We start from the raw sequence: 20,698 nt of genomic DNA on the forward strand, positions 1-20,698 counted from the left end.
ATGTTTATCTTTTCTTTTACAGGAATCTCATGAACAGTGTGTTCAGTGGATTGTAAGGTTCATACATAGCCAGCATAGTCCTAAAAGAATTTCTTTTCTGTATGACTGTTTAGCAATGGCTGTGGAGACTGGGCTGCTTCCACCAAGGTACGTTTCTTCCAGACAAACTGGGCCTGTGGAAAAGCATGATGGAAAATTGGGTGCTTAAGGATTGTCCTCATATTCACTAATACTTGGAGTATGACAACCTTCTCTTAGAAAATACATCACTCACTTTTGTTTTCAATTTCTCCAGGATGGTTTGTGAATCTCTGCTAAATTCTGACAACCTAGAGTGGGAAAGGACACAGCTTTGGTCTCTAACATTTAAGCTTGTCCAAAAAATAATCGGTGGTGTAGACTACAAGGTAATGGTCTTTAAAAATTTCTGTGTTGCAATACTTCATTGTGCTTTTTATATTGCTATTATAGGCTACAAAAAGTTTTCTAGGTTGTTCATTTAGATTTAATGCCTACCTTATCCTGAGGCTTGGGATCGCCCTTGCTATACCTTGGGCTTATTCAGTAATTGTATGATGTAGGCTATCATTTATTATATCTGTTGAGAGTAGAGTTGAAACAGAGATAGAAAAATTGCTTCTTGAGGACACTTAATGATTCCAGGACTTGAGCTGATGTTTTTAATCCAGATTTTCTGATTGCCAACATCGTTGGTAGTTGACCACTCAAAAATTACTTTGAATTGTAGGGTTTCCCAAACTGGTGCGATTCACATAGGAATAATTATGCGTAGTGGATAAGGGACACGCCTTTTCATCATCACCTCGAAACAGGTGCAAAGCATATCAGCATAGTAACTGCTGTGATTACGTGGATCATAATCATTGCATGCATATCTGATCTGTAAGACCAGGTTTCAAACATTGTACTTTGGTTTCCAGTGCAGCATTGGAAGCTGTGTGTACGGTCCTTATAGCTGAATTGAGGCATTCAACAATGATAAACTCACACCCAACATCCAGCAGGGGAATCAATGCACAGTAGCTTACTTAGAATCATAGAATCATAGAGTTGGAAGAGACCACAAGGGCCATCGAGTCCAACCCCCTTACCAGCTTTCCTTACCAGCTCATGGGAAACAATGTGTAGTTCTAACAAGCAACCTCATTTGGGTGGCAAGAGAACCCATTGGATGAATCTGTGTATATGGTATTCATTGCTTTAAGAAAGTGGATGACAATCAGTATAATTCTAAGGACTGAAAATTCCTATATCTGTGTGTGTATCTTCCGTTTCTATAAAATTCAAAAATGTACACTATGTTTTCCCAGGTTTTATCTATATATTTTTTTTCTGTGTTTTTATAGGGTGTGCGAGATCTTTTGAAGGGTATCCTAGAAAAAATCCTAACTATTCCCAACACAGTGAGCTCTGCTGTTGTGCAGCAACTTTTAGCAGCAAGAGAGGTAAAGTTGTGAAGTGGTGCAGGATGCAATAACACAATAAGTTATTTTAAACTGCAGACGTCTGTCAAACAAGGCTTCAGGGAAGCTTTTGAAATTTACATCTTCAATTTGGTTTAAAAGCCAATTAATCTTTGGTTGCCTTAAAAGAGACCGCTGAGAAAGTTTATCTGACATGCATCTACTAGAGAAAGTTATTCTCTGTGTGTAAGATGCAGAGTGCAATAGTGGTGTATCTGTAGCACCTCCTTAACAGATTTTCTTAAAAGTCCCTTGAGATATTCAGACAACACATCCAAATCCTTATGCAAAGCAAGCATTGGAACTACTGAAAAAAGAAGAAAGTGAATTAAAATATGAAGTTTGGTTCCAATCACTGTGGTTCTTTAGCATGTTATGTGCTGGAAGAAAAACATTCTTGTTGTCCAGCCTTCCTGAAAGATTTTTTTTAAATATTGGATATATTATTTTCAATGTGTTCAACTAAGAGTGCTAAGTGCTTTAAAAATCTAGATGGTTAGCATCCATTCAACGATTCCATTTTTAACCTTCTGAGATGTCGGAGCACCCCATCGTAGTTTGAGCGTAAAATTAAAGCTGAAACTTGTTTGTCTGAAACATTGCAACCAAATCTCCTCATTCTGACCTTGTTTTATCCTTCCCTCCATTCCATCCTGTCCCGTGCCCTCTAATAACAAACACAGGTGCTGAGTGCTGGTGGCCGTAGAGCCAGAATGAGGTCACTGAGAAACAAGAAGGCAGATAGTGCCACGCTTTATTTTATTTTTATTTGCAAAAATTTCTATACTGCCAGCATTAAGAAAAAATATAATGGCAGGGAATGTTAGCATAAAATCAACAATAAAATTACACTCATAAAACAAGTACAAAACGCTTGGGGGAACTGCAAAGTTTATAAAAGTCCAAAATGTAAGGGAGCACAATCAAATGAAGACTGAGCTTGTTCGGTGGCTAGAGGAAGACAGAAATTTGGGGCAGATGTCTGGGTATGACTAGCTTGCTGGAACCATGAACAGGATTGCTCCATATGGCAACATTTCACTGTGTTTCACTTGCTTTTTTTCTTCAGATTTCCTCTCTTTGTTGTTACCTAGGTAGTTGCCTACATTTTGGAAAGGAATGCATGTTTATTACCTGCCTACTTTGCAGTCACAGAGATCCGAAAGTTGTATCCCGAAGGAAAACTTCCACATTGGGTAAGGCTTAAGATATATATATAAAAGGACAAAATCCCTTCATTTCCTTAAAGCCTGGAGTAGTATCGGACCAGTTTATTACAAGAGGAAGGGAAACGACATCTAGGTTCAGTGTGCCAAGTTCTTACTTGGCATGCAGCATAGCCCTTGATCAAAAGGATTTCGTCACTATCACAAATACGCACCTCAGATGTTTTATCCAGGCAAGCTTAGTCTCGGACCAATCGCTCCTTGAGACTTACTGTAGAGCATCCTAGAACGATTGTACTGTAAAGGAAACTACAGAAATGCTTTGCATTTCCTATTTCACTGCATCTTCATTTTGTGAAGAATAGGTCCTTTATATATCATTAAAAAAAATTATGTGTGTCTGTCATTTCCTTTTTATAATCCTATTGTCTGATGTTGCACTCAAGAGTTCTCCCCTTATGCATGTTTGTTGATTGCTCTTGTTTGTTTATCTTCCTTTGCACACAGGAAAGGACAGTGGAGGTTCATAATGTGACGAGATTTAGTTAATGTTGTTGTTGACATTTGAAAGGAGGCAGGCTAAAGACTGCTTTGCCCTTTTTTGGATAACATAATAGATAGTGGCTGAAGCCAGTTTTGCTGACCTAGTTCTTAATTCAAATTATGATAACTTACTGGTGAAGATTTATAGCATTTGGATTAATCTCATAGTACTGGTTAATGTAATTTGCTTGTTGGGTGCAAATTCAACTGGGTATTTGACTTCCAGTTTTATTTATTTTTTAAGTTGTTAGGCAACCTAGTATCAGACTTCGTGGATTCCTTCAGACCTACAGCGAGAATAAATTCCATCTGTGGTAAGAGTTTCTAAATATAGCAATGTAATGTTAGCTTTGTTGTCAGCAGCTGAAGGATCTAATGTGCAATTTCTAGCCCATAATGTTTAAATACAGATAGCCTGTCTGATGATTAGCTAGATGTGCCACTGATTCCTGCGTGCCCTTAATCTGCCACTTGGTGGTCTCTGGGATCAAGCGTTCTAGTCTGCCCAGCAGAGCAGTGCTCCAAACTTGATCATTGTGGTGGGAACCAGTGTTGACACCACTTGTGCAATGGTGTCTAGGAGGGCCTTTTACCAACTTCCTCTGGTTCACCAGCTACACCCAGGTTCCTGGATAAGGATAGCTTGATTGTTGTCATCCATGCATTGGTAACCTTGAGGCTAGATTACTGTAATGTGCTCTCTGTGGGGCTGTCCTTGGGTCTCATTTGGGAGGGCCAACCGGTGCTGAATGCAGCTGCCTGATTCCTGGTGGGACTCCTGGTTAAGAACAATGAGAAACTGAGCCTTTAGTGACATTGGCCCAATCCTGTAGAACACTAGAGATTCAGCTGGCTCCTCCTGTGCCAACTTTCAAATGTCTGCTGAAAGCATTTCTATTCTGCCAGACCTATGCAGACAATTAAGAGTACATCCCCCCACAATGGTCTGCTGCTGTTTGTTTTTAATTATATTTTTTGCCTTTTAACTTGTTTTGATTTTATCATTTGCTCATCTGTTTTTGTATTGTTGTAAACGGCTGGTAGTTCTTTACGATACGGCGGTATACAAATATTTTTTTATAAAATAAATAAATTGATCCTGGGGCTTGAAAAATGCAGCATCTGTAGTAACTTCATGCAGATGCCTATAAGCATGGAACAATCAAAGCCATATTACTAGTATTTCTATTGTATACAAAAAGAATTGGCTAACAATATCCTAGGTCTTGCAAATTTAGGGAGAGGTATACTTTGTGACTCATGGTTTATCTCTTTGGTTTCCAATACCTGTAGGGCGATGTAGTCTCCTTCCTGTAGTAAATAACTCTGGTGCTATTTGCAATTCATGGAAGCTGGATCCTACAACTCTTCGTTTCCCACTGAAAGGCCTTTTGCCATATGATAAGGTATATGTGCATGTGACAGATGTGAAAGCCGTATTTTTAACTTAGAAATGTGAGGGGGAACAATTTGTGGAACCTTTTCACATAGACCGGTTAAAGTGCTGGTGCTTATGCGATTTTGAGAATGCATTAACATGTTGTTTAGGGTTAGACCATTGATTGCATGTTCTGATTCCTAAAGAAACATACAGCTTTTTCTCAGGGTCCTAAAAAGAGAGAGTATGTTATCGTTGTTGTTTTTCTTCTTGTTGCAAAATCTCCACCCTACTGAGCTTATAAAGCAGGGGTGTGTACCTGAACGTAACCCTGGCTCTGCAAATGCTCGGAAACTTGTGAGAAAGTGATCCTTGCGCTGGCCCTTGGGGAGGCTTGAAACGAGGCAAGATGTGCGGGAATTTGAGTTGTGAAGGTGGGAGGGGCTTGTCCCTGCAGTTGTGCTGGGCCTTGCGTGCACCTGGAGCATCTGTGAAGTGCCGCATTGAATCAAAAGCAAAGCCCTACTACACCTTCCTTTCACCAGAGTAGTAGGACTGGTAGGGAACTGGAATGTTGGCTCCCTAACAAAGCCTGTTTGGGCTCCTTGCACATGGCTATTGAATTGAACGTGTCAACTATATACAAGCAAATCCAGTATTCTTGCTTGATAAATGTGCTCCCCTGCTTTACTCTATTGCTGCCAGCTGCTTTCAGAAGCTCCTTGCACAGAGCACATCCAGTGAGGGTTCACCCATAATAGGAAGTTGCATTTCTGCCTAATGAGCATGCAAGTGTTGCCACCTCAACTGTTCTTGATGTCACAGGAGGACTCTGCCAAAGAACAGAACCCTCCTGGAGGGAGTGGCTAATGCTATTGAGGGAAAATGTCTCCTGGAGGTGACGTTTCCTTATAGTTTGGTAGAAATAGCAGCTGCTCTGGTTCTCTGTTTTGCCCAAACTTCTCACGGATCCGTACAAGAAACGCTTTGGGGTGTTTAGGTATTTTGAAAAGTAGCAAGCAAGCCACCGTGATAGCTAAAAAGTGTTGCACTTTTATTGTCGCATAAATTCAGCAAGCGGTACATAAAGGTAAGTTGTGTTGGACCACCTTAGCTCCTCCCGGTCCCCATATTCACTGTGCCCCATTGTTCGTATCTGTCGGCCAGAAAATCAAGTGGGTCCTTTTCGTACTGTCTCTGTGGTGAAGTTGGAGGTGATCGAAGGTGTAGCCAAATATTCTTAGTGCATGCTAATAAGACTGCAAGAATAAAATAACCTGCAGGAATAGAGAGACAGCGAGAATGTTCATACAAGTTGGGAAATGAAGCCGGTGGTGATGAATTCTGTGTCACAGAAGATGAGTTTCTGCTTCTGTGAAAAGCTTCCATTCCCACCTATCTAAAAACGCTGCCATTTATTGCCTACTCTTGTATTGCTAGGTAATAATTTGGGCGGGGTTGGTGGAGAATAGTTATGGCGATAACCTGAAATAAGACTCTTGTTAAGTCTTAGAGCATTAAATCACTTACCCCAACTCCTGCCATCAGAGGAAGCGATACCTGAAGTAAGAGTCATGCAATACAAATGTTAGTGGGAAGAAGGGAGCCTGCTCAATGTATGTCGCTGGTAATGCTTTAATCGGATGGGGAATCTTAATTTCAGCTGTTAAATGTTTTTGTGTCAAAAGGGTTGGCATTTGTATGCTTTTTTGTTTTTGTTTTCAAGGATCTGTTTGAGCCCCAGACTGCTTTGTTGCGGTATGTGCTGGAGCAGCCCTATTCCAGAGATATGGTCTGCAATATGCTAGGTCTAAACAAGCAGGTACTGTATTGTGCTGTAATGCCTTTTGTTTTGCATAGAACCTGCACTTTTCTTTTCTCTTTTTCTTTGCTATAGCTAACTAAGCAAAACAGTTGAGGATCAGATCATGATTCCCCCCCCCCCACCTTCAGTATTATTACTTTAGGTTAATTGGGCACAATTATTCCTATCATTTATATATTGCTTTAAAGGTTTCAAAATTGAAAAGTAGAGACTTTAAATATATATATACATATATATATTGGCATTGCTTTTTTCCCCTATAAGGCCAGCCTCAAATATACCCTGAACCTATGGCAGACAAACGTTCCCCTCTTTTTTGGAGGGGTAGCGGCAGTGGTGGTGGTAGATGGGCTGCTTAGATCACTAGTCTATTGAATTTGTCTGTGAAATGCCTTGGCATGTTTTCATTACCGTCAATGGTAATGAATGGTTTAATGTTAAACTTATTTATTTATTTCTTTACTTTACTTTACTTTACTTTACTTTACTCCCCACCCCTTTTTTTCCTTTCTCTTTGCCTTACCATGTGGGAGGGCCTGGTCTGACTTGGGGTAACTTGAGGCTGGCCTCATAGTCACTGTTTTGTCTTTTCTTTTTTTCTTTCTTTATTTTTGTTCTGTCCTGTCTTGTCCTGCCCATCCTCCAATGCTCTAGACCTTGAACATTGCTCAGGTATGTTCACAACCTTACTGTTGTATTGTGACTAACGATACGCTGGCTGCTTTGTAGCCGCTGATTCCAGTTCGAGAATACACATCTGGCCAGGGCTTGAAATTGGTGGGACCATCACATGCTAAGGAACGGTTAACTTCCTAAAAAATCTGAGGTTTTCAGAATGCTGTGTAGTTTAAAAAAGGATCTTATGAAGCCAGTTCAATAATTGGCTTGAGTTACCCATGACTTACCCAAACTGCCATAGTCAATTTTGTTCCAACTATAAAATTTCCTTGCCTTGAAAAGAAAGAAAAACTGTTTGTATAACAATGTGAAAGAAAACTCGGTTTGCTAAATATTAGCACACTTAAGTATTTATGTAAAAATTCAACTTGACTAGGAAAGGTCATACTCAGCCTCCATTTAAAAAAACCCAATAACTCCTTTAACTTATATCTCCAAATGGGCTGAGCTAAAAAAAAGCAAAGAAAAAAATTCCTTGGGAAGATGGACATAAATTTACAACTTATTTAATACCCACACTAGTCTTCTTATATATTTTAACTTTGACCTCTTTAGTCTTTTCTTTTTTAATTTAACAAGTTTATCCAAACTGATATTTAAGCAAAGTACAATGGCGTCGGTGTTTGCAATACTATAGTGAAGGTTGTGTCAGTGTTTTCATTTTATAAAAAAAACTCATTTCAGGGATTGTACTTGACCATAACATTTGCTTGATGCTAAAACTTTGGTTATTACTTAAAAACAACAACAATCTTTTAGACTTAGATTTGCTGCATGTTGACTTTGCAAAGAAATTATAAAGTAGTATTCCACTTTAAAATAATACAGCTATTTAATATAGTGTTGTTTGTTAAACTTAAAAAAAAGCTTTGATGAATGGTACAGTGTCAGTTGTGGCGTTAATGCTTAAAATGATTATTTTCACAGCTAAGCTTTTATTGAGATAGAAATGAATATTTTTATAAGTTGCTTCTTTAATGCTAAATTGTAAAATAATCTACCACTGGAACTGCCCAAGCACGTGGAGCTGTCTAATTTGTGGCTTCCTGGCATATTTCTGCTGCACGGCCATGAATATTCAGAAATGTACAACTCTCCTTCATCCTTTTATAATGCTTAGCATTGCACAACTGGGTGTATGCAAACAAGTTTGTTGCATAAAGTATGAATTGGACCTTAAAGCTGGAAAAGCTGAGGCTAAATCCCTTGATGAATTTAACTGGGTGACTTTGGTTAAGCCACTGCCTTTCAACTTCACTTCCTTATCTGTTAAATAACTCCCTGCTTTACTAAATTGCTGAATTCATCTTTACCAAATATAAATGTTGCAAAGCACATTAAAGCCCCTGTCTTGTACCCAAATGTGTTGGGTTCCTAATGTGGCATATTGGAGCCCCATTTTCCTTGCCAAAGCACACACTACAGTACCACAACAGGCTCTTACGAAGAATCAAGAGTTCTCTGTGCATGTCCTGTACCTCTGTTCACTTTTCTTCCCCCTCTGCTTGGCCAAGGAAGGTTACACAGGAGAAAACTGAGCTCTGCAAGTATACTTAGCTCCTTGCTGCAAATGTGAAATTAAAATATTGTCCGGATCCACCTTCTGCCTCTTTCACCTCTACTCTAAGCCTCCCAATAGACAAATGTTTATAAAAGAAGACTAAATATTTAGTGGCTTAATTTTTTAACATCATCAACAACTTCACAATAGTAGGTTTAGAAATTACCATTTCGATCCATTTTACATATGTACCTTTTTAAGTACATTGAAAGATCAAGATTGGGAGAAATAATTTCTACCTCCAGCATACAGTTCAACTCAGAGCAAACTTTTATGGCCAAGTAACAAAACTTTGAAATTCATGGTTTTTTTAATGGAAATGCTGACAAACTATGAATTGTAGGTGTGCTGCCATAATAACAACAGTCTGTGAACTTTTTTTTTTTTTTTTTTGGTTCATTTGTCAGTAAAAAAAGCATGAAAGGGTTGTGTGTGACATTGCTTGGTTGGAATTCAAGGCTAATGCTGCAAATGATATCAAATGATCAATACTGATACTATGCAAGTTGGTTTTATTGTAGATTAATCTGTTAGGAAATCTGTATTCCCTGAAAACTTCAGCAATTAAGACCTTGGCTTTGCATTACAATGTCAACTGCCTACAGCTCCATCAAAAATTTACTTGAGACTCAAAAATGATTAAATAGAATCAAGCTTCACACATACATCTCCACCTAACATTTGTGTGTTGGACTTGACCCCATTTTGCATTGGGGCCTTTTACCATGAGATCAGTTATAAACAGATGGCGTGAATAGTGTAGTGCTACAATAACACAATTGTTTCTGCAATGAAGTGTGCTGTCAGCAGGAGCGCTTCCCCTGCACTTTATGCTGTCCTCCTGGACCCTGTTCCTCCTGTGTTTCTGCTGCTCTCTTTAATTTCCTTTTGTATCTTCAGAAAAAAATCCCTCTATGGTTCCTCTTTAGGAAACTGTTATCAGGCTATATCTCCTATGATACCCGTAATCAGCCCATAGTTGTGATCTTCACACCTACCCAGCTCATTTGAAACTGAATGATGGTTCCTTTACAACCCTCCACAAAGTTAATGCTGAGCAATACATCTAGTCTAAATAATTCAAATGGCTCCTTCCTCTCCCATGCTTTGCAACTTCTATATGAAGCCACAGGGAGAGATCATCAGGGGATCTGGACTGGATGTTCCCCAGTATGATACCCAGCTCTACCTCTCGTTTAAATCTGACCCAGTGAGGGCGGTAAATGTCCTGTGTGAGTGTCTGGAGGTGGTTGGAAGATGGATGCTGGATAACTGATTAAGGCTGAATCCCAACAAGATAGAACTACTGCTTCTGGTGGGCAGTTGTGGGGGGCTCCCTGGTTCTGAATGGGTTAACTGTGCCCCTAAAGGACCAGGTACACAGACTTGGGGTCATTTTGGACTCATAATTGTCCATAGAAACTCAGGTTAATTCTGTGTCCAGGATGGCAGTCTACCAGCTCCATGTGGTACGCCAGCTGAGACCCAACCTGCCTGCACACTGTCTCACCAGGATGATTATCTCCCACTTGGATTACTGCAATGTGCTGTATGTGGGGCTATCGTTGAAGGTGACTCAGAAACTGCTACTAATCAAGAATGCGGGAGCTGGGCTGGTGACTGGGATTGACCGTGGGGACCATAGAACACTGGTCCTAAAAGATCGACATTGGCTCCCAGTACATTTCTGAGCACAATTTAAAGTGTTGGTGTTGACCTTTAAAGCCCTAAATGGCCTCAGCATCTCCACCCCCATCATTTAACCCAGACACTGATCCAACTCCAAGGGTCTTCTGGTGGTTCCCTCGCTGCAAGAAGTGAAGTTAACAGGGAACTGGGTAGGGAGCCTTCTTGGTAGTGGTGCCCATCCTGTGGAACGATCTCCTGTCAGTTTTCAAATAGATAAATAACTCAGAATTTTATAACTATACCCTTGTGCTGTATGAGCAAAAGTGTCCCTGTGAGGTGCTCAAGAGTCAGTAAACATACTGATCTGTGGAATGGTGGCTACTGTGCAAGAAAGTCATGCTAGTACAGTAGTATTTGCTGTGTACAATTGCTTGCTGCGCACTGTTATGTGTGCATACTGATTCTCTGAGTCTGTGGGTGCATTTGGGCATTTATAGCATTGCAGCAGCATTTCTCTGTTTTCCAATTGGTTCCAGAAGTGCTGGTATTGTACATCATAACAACATTTCTCAGTCTTCACTAGCAGTAGAAACAGAATGAGCAAGGGTTGGGTGTGTTCCAAGTTGGAGGAAGGAAAAAAATCTGTTCCTAGGCAATCCAAATTCTGTGCCAAGAAATGCTGGATTCTGAAAGCAAATTTGCATAATTTCTCTTCTTTAATGTGCAATTATGCTGTGTTACAGATAAACTGAAGCTCTTAGCAGCCAGACCTTTCTGGCTGCTAAAATTTCATTAGGCATTGTCTTCACCAGGTATTGGGAAGCTTCCATCTTCCACTGTTGCTGGAATTGAACTTCCATCAGGCCCAGTCAGTATGACTAATGATGGACGATAGAAGAGGCCATGTGTGGAAGGCCACAGGTCACCCATCTTGGTCTACACACTTCCAAGCATCACAGCCCACATGAGTTTCCTTCAGCCGATGTGGAAGTGCCCAGTTTGGGGTTGAGCAGAGAGAGTCAGAGAACTTCCCCCATTGGAGAAAAATCAAAGAATTTGCTTAGGGCCAAACTGGACATCATGTGAAATATATATTTGGATTGAACGCATGCACATTATTAACATGCAGGTGGTAGTCACTGGGGAAGCTGCTGGTTATCCAGATTGCATCAGGTGGTGGTGGGGATGGGGATGTAAACTCTTTCCACCTGTTGGAATTGGCACCAATGGGGGGCTGTCTCCATTGCACTTGTGTCAGGATCACAGCAGGAAAGAAAAGGATCTCCCCCACCCCACATATGCTTGTGCTTCTGTTGCACTGGGAGCAACAAATACCGCTCACCCTCTGATTTGGGGACAGGAGATGCACAACATGACTTGAGGACCATGACTAAACTTGATCTCAGTGCCCACAACTTTGAAGGGGAGATCAGTTTTTGTTCTTCCCTTGCAGCCTTTCTGCTTGAGCCCATTTGATAATTGAGCCTGCTGCTTCCTGCATATTCCATCCCACAGTTCCATTTCCTGGTCAAGTTAAGAGTGTTATAGAAAGCAAAAACTGACCTTTATAGTTCCTTCTGAATCACTTCAAAAATATAATTGCATTCGTGAATTTATTGTCATTAGAAACCTGCATTAACTGACAGTTGTTTCCTCTTAAATAACTTAATTCAAAACTGACATAGGTTTGCACTCTTGGGCTCTTGGAAATTTGCCCCCCTCTCTACCAAATTCTAGTGAATTTCAAGCCCTGTACACAGTAGTTTTGCATGCTGTATCATGAAATAGTTTGTAGTACTGTCTGTTGCATTCTGCTCTGCTTCATAATTAGTTGCATTTGGAAAAAAAAGTATTCTCAACTGGTGGTGTTAATATTGCTCTTTGTAAATCTGTAACGTGGTTGATCTGTGATAATGGCATTGTGTTTTTTTGAAAGAGAGGGTCAAAAGCAACTAATGTCCTTTGGATTGGAAGTATTCCGTTTTTAAGCATGCTTCAAGAAAGCACAGCTAGATTTGTAGCTTTTGGCAATATTGAGCTGGCAAAGAGCATGTGAAGGAGAGAGTGCTGTTCTCAGAGTTTGTCCAAAGTTTTGTCATTCTTGCATTGTATTGTTAAATTGAAATCATAATCCCTTTTTCATGGCAAAAAGCTATCCACATTGTTAAGCACAGAATAAGTATCTGTTTCCAGCAACCTTGGGATTTTTTTTCTGTTTGTTTTTTTTTTAAAAAAAAATCGGAAGGTTTTCTTTTAGATTGCCTGTTAATCCAAGAAACCATTTGTTAAGAGGAGCACTGAAATGTGTTGAGTAAATCGTATTTGGGTATCATAGCACATTTCTCATGAAACTAAAAACAAATAATGAATTCTCTCTCTTTTTTGCCTCTAGAAAGGGACAAGGCATCTTCATGATTAGATTCTGAGCAGCTCCGTACCTTTTCTGTATTATCTTTTAAAAATAATACTTCTTTTCTTTTTATTAAGGCTGTGTTATGTTACAGGTTCACTATGTGAAACTCTGAAATTCCATAATATATACAGAAATGACTCAGTAACTTCAATAGTAGTGCCTAGAATGTACAGTTCCTTCCAGCTGCTTGTAAAGAATTGGCTTCATGCTGTACCACTGTGGAATGTTCCAATTATGTGCATTATGTAGTCTAAATAGGGGAAGTTCAAAATGAAAGGGGTCCAGCAGTTTGCAAAACATCCAAGCACACAAACAGAAGAAAATGTACAGCTAAACAGGTGCACCACTGGAATAGGAATTGGTATTCCCACATAATGACTGTTCAAGCTGTATTAATAAGCTGAGATATGAACAAGCTTTTTGCCACCATGCACTTCTCCATTTTGTAGCATGAACAAACAATCCAGGTATTTTTCAAGCAACCATAGTTCCCCATTTCATCTCAATGAAACTATAGTCTGAAGTTCATATCAGGATATTAATTTCCAGAGCTGGTAACCGTAGCTTCCTGGTTTGGATGAAATGAGAAACTATTGTTTATTAGAGGCTCCCTGGTTTGATTGCTCACACTGTGAAAAGAGGAATGAATGGGCTCTGTGCACAAGCAAAAGGCTTATTATGTTGTTCTGAGGTTTTGTAATCGGTTTCTTCATGCGTAACACCAAACCATGGCTTGGCAATATATGGCTGAGCCTCACGCTCACGTGCTCTCTTTCACAAATTCCACTTAATTAGTTATTTTCTGAATTGTGGAAAACCATAGTTTAACCTCCTTGTGAGGAGGTAGAATACACAAGGACAGAGCTCCATCTTGTAATCCAAACTATGGTTTGATGATATGAATGAACTGACCCCATATCTTGAGTGTACCTGAATTGTTAAGGTGTCAGGAACTGCCACACTGAAGTCCATTAACTGTGGAAGGGTCCAAGTCCATTGTATTATTTTAGTCTTCACACTGTAGCCTCCGGGGCTGAAAACATACTCTTATATGAAAAAACATACTCTTACATGGTGTTTTTAGATATTTGTTGGCTCCATAAACAATTGTGCCTAGGTAAGAGCGGGTATAACAAGTAGTCTATTATTTTTTATTAAAAAAATATTATGACCTGTAACATCAGACAGTTTTAATGTTTTGGCTTATCTTGTAAAGCTTTATGTTCAGATCCCATTTCATGCTTCCCAGACTTACATTAAAGTAACTGTACTGAAATGGCGGAGTTAAAATGATGGATGCTCGACTGTGGAATATTTTATCTGGTTTCTGCTTTGCAGCACAAACAGCGGTGCCCTGTGCTGGAGGACCAGCTGGTGGATCTTGTGGTCTATGCCATGGAGCGGTCAGAGACAGAGGAGAAATTTGATGACGGGGGAACCAGCCAGTTGTTGTGGCAGCACCTTTCCAGCCAGCTTATCTTCTTTGTACTTTTCCAGTTTGCAAGCTTCCCTCACATGGTCCTGTCTCTCCATCAAAAGGTAGATTACCAACCACTAGCAATAATAAAGAGTAGACGGTTATCCCTTAACCTTCATGAAATTAGCTCCTGCCCTGCCCACTCACAGTTTCATCTGCTTCCATGTCCCAAAACCAGCACCAGCCCTGAGACCTATGGGTATAGGGTGGTATACAAATTTAACAAAGAAAATAAATAATAAATTGGTGTGTGGGTGTGTGGACAGATTTGCCATTCTGCTGCTGCACATGGTGAACTATGATTAAGGAAGAAGCCTAGCAATGAATATTTGTTGCTACAAGAGAAATGAGGTGCAAGATACAGTCGTACCTTGGATCCCGAACGCCTTGCAACTCGAATGTTTTGGCTCCTGAATGCCACAAACCCAGAAGTGAGTGTTCCAGTTTGCGAACGTTCTTTGGAAGCCGAGCGTCCAATGCGGCTTCCGAATGAGTGCAGGAAACTCATGCAGCCAGTCGGAAGCTGTGCCTTGGTTGTTGACCGTTTCTGGAAGTCGAACGGACTTCCGGAATGGATTCCGTTCAACCACCAAGGTACGACTGTACCCTGAGGAAATTTTGATGTGTTACCCTCACTTTCAGAGTCTGTCCAGGTGAAACTGAGCAATTTGAACAGTCAGCTTCATTTTGGTATTGCTTATATATGAGAGAGGCAGCTCTCCTTTTGAAAGTACCATATTTTTCGCCCTATAGGACGCACTTTTTCCCCTCCAAAAATGAAGGGGAAATCTGGGTGCGTCCTATGGGGCGAATGCAGGCTTTCGCTGAAGCTTGGAGAGCGAGAGGGGTCGGTGCCTTTATTTCCCCCCCCAAAAAAACCTAGGTGCGTCCTATGGGACGAAAAATACGGTATGTATTAACTGTCTTTTTTTTAAAAAAGGCAGCAGGCACCTTTCAAATTTCTGTTATTTGTTGACTTAAAAATATTAGTCACAAGTCTTCGTGTGCCCATGTTATAAAATTCTAATGCACCGACAGGTCATTACTTCACAGCATCTTGCAGAAAGGTGAGAGTGTGTATTATTTCCCAAGTGAAAGTATATATTTTATAGAAAATTAGAACAGATGTTCAGTGTTACAGTTCTTGTCTTGGAGTGTATCTTTTTTACTTGCTGCTCAGTGTATCTTTTTTACAGTTAGCAGGACGAGGGCTAATCAAAGGCAGAGACCATCTGATGTGGGTATTATTACAGTTCATCTCTGGAAGCATTCAGAAAAATGCATTAGCAGACTTCCTCCCTGTTATGAAGCTGTTTGACCTCCTCTACCCAGAGAAGGAAGTGAGTCTTCTATGTGAAATACGTTTATTATGATTTACTACTCATATTTTCCCTGAAAAGACATCCCTCCCCAGGCAAATAAAACAATTCTTTTCTTAAAATGTCTTACAGTCCCCAAGAAGGTGACAGTTGAAAGGAAAGGGGGAAGAAGAGATTTGGGAACAAGAATATGGGAAATACTGATTTGCTCAAATTTAAGATAGTAAAACATGCAGCTTTCTATATTTTGTGTAATGAAATTAAGAAGTAACTGAAACGGAATAAATTTGGAGACATGAGATAGTAAAAAGCAAGATCTGTCAAGAGAAACAATGATGCATGGAAGAATATTGACATATTAACAGAAACCCAAGATCACGGGTCAGCAAACTAAGGCCCACGGGCCGGATCAGGCTCAATTGCCCTTTGGATCCAGCTCGTGGATAGTTCTGGAGTCACTGCTTGGATCGGCACGATCACCATTAAAAAAAAAAAAAAATCGGGCGCCATTTTTTTCACTATTTCCCCCCTCCCTGGCACACACTACAGCGGCCCCTGCTCCCTCCCTCTTCCTGGCTTCTCCCTGCCCTGTGGAGGAAGGGGGATGGGCTTTAATAGGAAGCCTCACCGCCTGCCCAGGGAAAGCTGGCACGGAAAGGAGAGGTGCCACCACCACTGCCGGCTCCCAACCGCAGGCAGAGCAGCAGAGAAGGTAGGCAGGGGGAGGGGAGGGCTGGGGATGAGAGAGAAGCCACCTCCGCTGCGTGCGTGCACAGTTCGGCCCGCCAAAAGGCCTGGGGGACAGTGAACCAGCCCCCTCCCAAAAAAGTTTGCTGACCCCCGCCCAGGATTGTAACACAAAATCAGAAAGGGAGGAGGAACATAAACAGTTTGATACAATGCTTATAAGCAGATAAGACAGTATAATGCCTGTAAGAATAACAAAGTGATGAGGGATCAAAATGAGATTGGAACAAGGTTTAGAAGAGATTTTGCTGATGCTCCAGCTACTCACAGTCCTGGAAACTACAGATCCTGGCCATGTGTTAACCATGAGCAGTCGCCTTACGTTTGGGCCGGCTCGGAACACTTACACTTTTTAGATATGCATCATTTTGTGACACAGTAATTCAGTTTTACTAGAAAACCAGAGGTTAAACTAACCCCTTTCCAGCCCCAGGAGGAGTATGGGGAGCATTTGTGCAACACACCTACACACTGCAGCCGATACACTAATGTGTCGCGACACACAATTTGGATAGTTCTGACCTAAAGGACTGCCTTCTCCTTTACAACCCTGGCATCTTGCTCAGCTCACTATTGGTGTCCTTCCTGCATGTTTACCCCCACTCCCACCCAAAAAAGTTATATCTGTTTGGGAAATAGCCTTCTCCATAGCTGTGATTTGCCCCTCATTAGCTGCTTTTTGCCATATAAAGACCTTCCTTTTTAGGAAGCCCTTTGAATTTTTATGTATTAGCTCTGCTGGAAACACTTTTAATTGGGTGTTTTGAACTGTATGATTTGCTCTGCTGCTTTTCTTTTATTGATGTGTGTGTGTTGGGTTTTGTTTTTTTACATATCATTGTTCTTTGGTTTTATCGTTAAGGCTCATTGAAGTTTTTGAGCAAAGGTGAGATAAAAATGTTTTGGATAATTGCCAGCCTATAAAAAAAATCTGCAGCCTAGCTAGGATGTGAATAGCTTACACAGAAGAGAAATTCTTTGACAGTGTTAATCCCCATTCCCCCCCCTCGCCCCTGCTGCAAGGTGTGCTTTTATTTCTGTGTTTGCCTGTGAATTCTCATTGTTGCTTTTAATGTAAGATATGCCAGTCCTGTTACTTTGTTTTACGCCAATCTACATGCAACATTTCAGTTGTTTTAACTGTAGTGCGTTAGAGAAAGTGGCTTCAGTTTTGAGGTATTTATCTACTGATTTACAAGAGAATTCCTTTATTGATGTGAAGACTCCTAAGAGTCAAACTGGGATTCACCAAGTCTAAATGCCTTAAGTTGTATGACATGTTTCTTCTTTCCTCAGTGTATTCCTGTACCTGATATCAACAAACCCCAATCAACACACGCATTTGCAATGACTTGTATCTGGATACATCTGAACAGGAAGGCTCACAGTGACAATTCTAAGCTACAAATTCCAATTCCTCATTCTCTCAAGCTTCACCATGAGTAATTGCTTTCTATATAATACCTCTTTTCAATTGTGATAGTCCTGGTATAGATAATGGAAAAATATAGCAGACTCTTTGGCCACTTGTACACAGAATATTTTGCAAGCTGTCTGTGAAAATAGGATGAGAAATTGTAATAGCCCACAATAAATATATTAAGGCTGACAGTTAACAGATAGTATCTCATGTTGTGCGATCCCTGGTCAAGTGTGCATGCCACACCTTTGCTGTAGCTACTGCATTGTCATCATCATCATCATTATTAGTAGTAGTAGTATTAGTATGCTGCCCATCTGACTAGGTTGCCCCAGCCACTCTGGGCGACCCCCAGCAGAATAATAAAAACACAATAAAACATCAAACTTTAAAAACTTCCCTGTACAGGGCTGCCTTCAGATGTCTTCTAAAAATCAGATAGTTGTTTATTTCCTTGACATCTGATGGGAGGGCGTTCCCCAGGATGGGCGCCACTGCCGAGAAGACAGTGGCGTAGCGTGGGTTGTCAGCACCTGGGGCAAGGCAAGTAATTTGCGCCCCCTAACCCATGGATTTGCGCCCCCTAACCCATGGATTTGCGCCCCCTAACCCTAACCCCCAGATGTTGCACCCGGTGCAGCCGGCCCCCCCCTGCACCCCCCACGCTACGCCACTGCGAGAAGACCCTCTGCCTGGCTCCCTGTAAGCTCACTTTTCACAGTGAAGGAACCAACAGAAGACCCTCAGAGGCGGACCTCAGTGTCCAGGCTGAACAATGATGATGGAGACACTCCTTCAGGTATACAGGGCCAAGGCCATTTAGGGCTTTAGAGGTCAACACCAACATTTTGAATTGTGCTCAGAAACGTACTGGGACGTCTTAGGCCCAGAATCTCTCTTTTCCTGATAACTTGCATCCTCCCAAATCTTTCTCCAGCTTTGCTTCATGTTACCTTGCTCACTTGCCTTCCTTATTGTTTACTTATGTAGTGATATTCACACAATTGCCGTTTTGCAAAGTTATATAGGTGTCTCTGCCTGAAGGAGCTTAATATTTAAAAGTTGACAGGGTAAGGAATAGGGAAGGGTAACGAACACAACAGAGAATGGAGAGAGCAAGGGCGATAAAAGATGAATGTTTTGTTTGTTATAGTCGTGTGCATAATTTCTGTACTTCTTTCCCATAAAAACACACCTCAGGCAGTTTGCATTAAAAGCCATTAAAAACACACTCTGGAAGGCAGTTTAATTATGATAAATGAAACCACTGCAGCAAAAAGTAACAAGTGAACAGAAGCATCACCAGAGAAGTGATAAAACTCAACAGGAAAAAAGGAAGGGGCTTTGAGTTATTAATTAGTTTTTGCTGTTTATCCAACTGGGTTGTCTAGGCACTTCAAAGCATGTTAAAATGCAGAAACAATTGGCATTCCCATAATCAAAGACCTGGTGGAAAAGAAAAGGCTTTATGCAGCAGAGATATAGATTTCCTCTGTAATACCTAGAATGAGATTGATGGGTTGTTGTTTTTTAGAGTTAGGATGCAACTCTACCATCAGATGCAAACTTCTGTTGCTCAGGCATTTCTGGGACAGTCACTGTTTTCCCTTTCATTTAACTTCCTCACAGATTCCTGCAACAGAGTCTAAGAAATAAAAGTTTGCAGATGAATGACTACAAGATTGCCCTGTTGTGCAATGCTTATTCCACCAATTCAGAATGCTTCACGTTGCCTATGGGTGTTCTAGTGGAAACTATTTACGGAAATGGCAACATGAGAATACCTCTCCCAGGAACCAATTGTATGGCTTCAGGATCCATCACACCTTTGCCAATGAACCTCTTGGATTCACTGACGGTTCATGCCAAGATGAGGTAGAGTATGCTCAGTATCTGAAAGTTGCAGAAGAGTCAAGTCTGTGTATTGCAGTGCAGAAGATCTGCATTCTCAGAAAACTAACTTCAACCAAATGGCTTTGAAAATAACATGGTTTCTTTTTCTCCCCAGCCTCATTCACAGCATAGCTACCAGAGTGATAAAACTGGCCCATGCGAAATCTAGCTTAGCCTTGGCTCCAGCCCTTGTGGAAACATATAGTCGCTTGCTGGTTTATATGGAAATAGAATCCCTAGGCATCAAAGGTTTTATAAGTAAGAAATCTTGTTTGATTGATTTTTAAAAATGTCAACAGATATGGTTGAAATTTGGGCCTCTGCTACATAAACATCCCTGGCTTGGGCTGCCCTGTGCATACTCCAAAGTGCTTACACTTTTGGGCCCTGCATAATGTAAATTGATACATACTTCTATGCAATCTAGTTCAGGACAAAGATCCAGTTATTATAACTTGTTTAGATATATGTTAAGTTATTTTGCAGACGTTCTCTATCTGGCATGATAACTTTAAATTATTTTCTAATACATGATACCATCACAAAGAAAAATCTGAGCTCAAGAAGAAATAAATAGCATGCATATTATAATAATACATATAGTACTTTCCTGAATAGCCAAAGCACTTTCATCTCACCCATTCTTATGATATGTGTAAGACAGAAACAATAGTATTATCCTTAATTACTGATAGGGGACTCAGGATAAAAAGGGAATGGCTTGCTTGGCACTACCCAGTTGATAAGCTAGGATTTGAACTGAGAACGAACCAGTTCAGCACTTTGCATACTGAAGGAAATTTATCTTGTTATTTTTATTGTTGCTTTTATTAGCATATTTATCTCACACTTCTTCCAAGGAACCCAAATAACATGCAGGCTTTAACCTCACAGTTAACCCTGCTGGGTTTGCCCAAGTCCAATCTGTGATTTCAGGGTTATCAGCAAAGTATTTTATAAAAGGATGCCATATTTCAACAAGATCGTCTACATCATTTGTATTACTCAATGCATGTAATATCTTCTTTAAAGAAGAAATGCCAAGCATTGAATAATAGGGACTCCTGCTTTAAGCTCCTGTTCAGGCAGCCATTATATGAATGAATAATGTAGTATTCTGCATACTTGCATAATAGTGGATACCTATTCTACCTGAATGTTGCTA

The 20,698-nt window shown here is 40.5% G+C and overlaps 1 protein-coding gene across 2 annotated transcripts in view; it reads left to right on the top strand.

Annotated features, from left to right (window-relative positions):
• The window catches only part of MED23 (mediator complex subunit 23), a 45,617-nt gene that overhangs the window by 8,734 nt on the left and 16,185 nt on the right, over window positions 1–20,698 (top strand). The window contains exons 4-16 of one of the 2 annotated variants that reach the window (XM_079970624.1): window positions 23–147; window positions 296–407; window positions 1,368–1,466; window positions 2,579–2,680; window positions 3,438–3,507; window positions 4,487–4,599; window positions 6,298–6,393; window positions 7,051–7,068; window positions 14,016–14,216; window positions 15,351–15,494; window positions 17,517–17,662; window positions 19,270–19,515; window positions 19,649–19,791. In XM_079970624.1, coding sequence (XP_079826750.1) covers window positions 23–147; window positions 296–407; window positions 1,368–1,466; window positions 2,579–2,680; window positions 3,438–3,507; window positions 4,487–4,599; window positions 6,298–6,393; window positions 7,051–7,068; window positions 14,016–14,216; window positions 15,351–15,494; window positions 17,517–17,662; window positions 19,270–19,515; window positions 19,649–19,791 — 1,615 coding nt within the window. The remainder of the gene's footprint in view (window positions 1–22; window positions 148–295; window positions 408–1,367; window positions 1,467–2,578; window positions 2,681–3,437; window positions 3,508–4,486; window positions 4,600–6,297; window positions 6,394–7,050; window positions 7,069–14,015; window positions 14,217–15,350; window positions 15,495–17,516; window positions 17,663–19,269; window positions 19,516–19,648; window positions 19,792–20,698) is intronic. The other variant, XM_079970625.1, reaches the window with a different exon arrangement.

Source organism: Podarcis cretensis (assembly GCF_951804945.1).
Source record: "Podarcis cretensis genome assembly, chromosome: 3".
Taxonomy (NCBI): domain Eukaryota; kingdom Metazoa; phylum Chordata; class Lepidosauria; order Squamata; family Lacertidae; genus Podarcis; species Podarcis cretensis.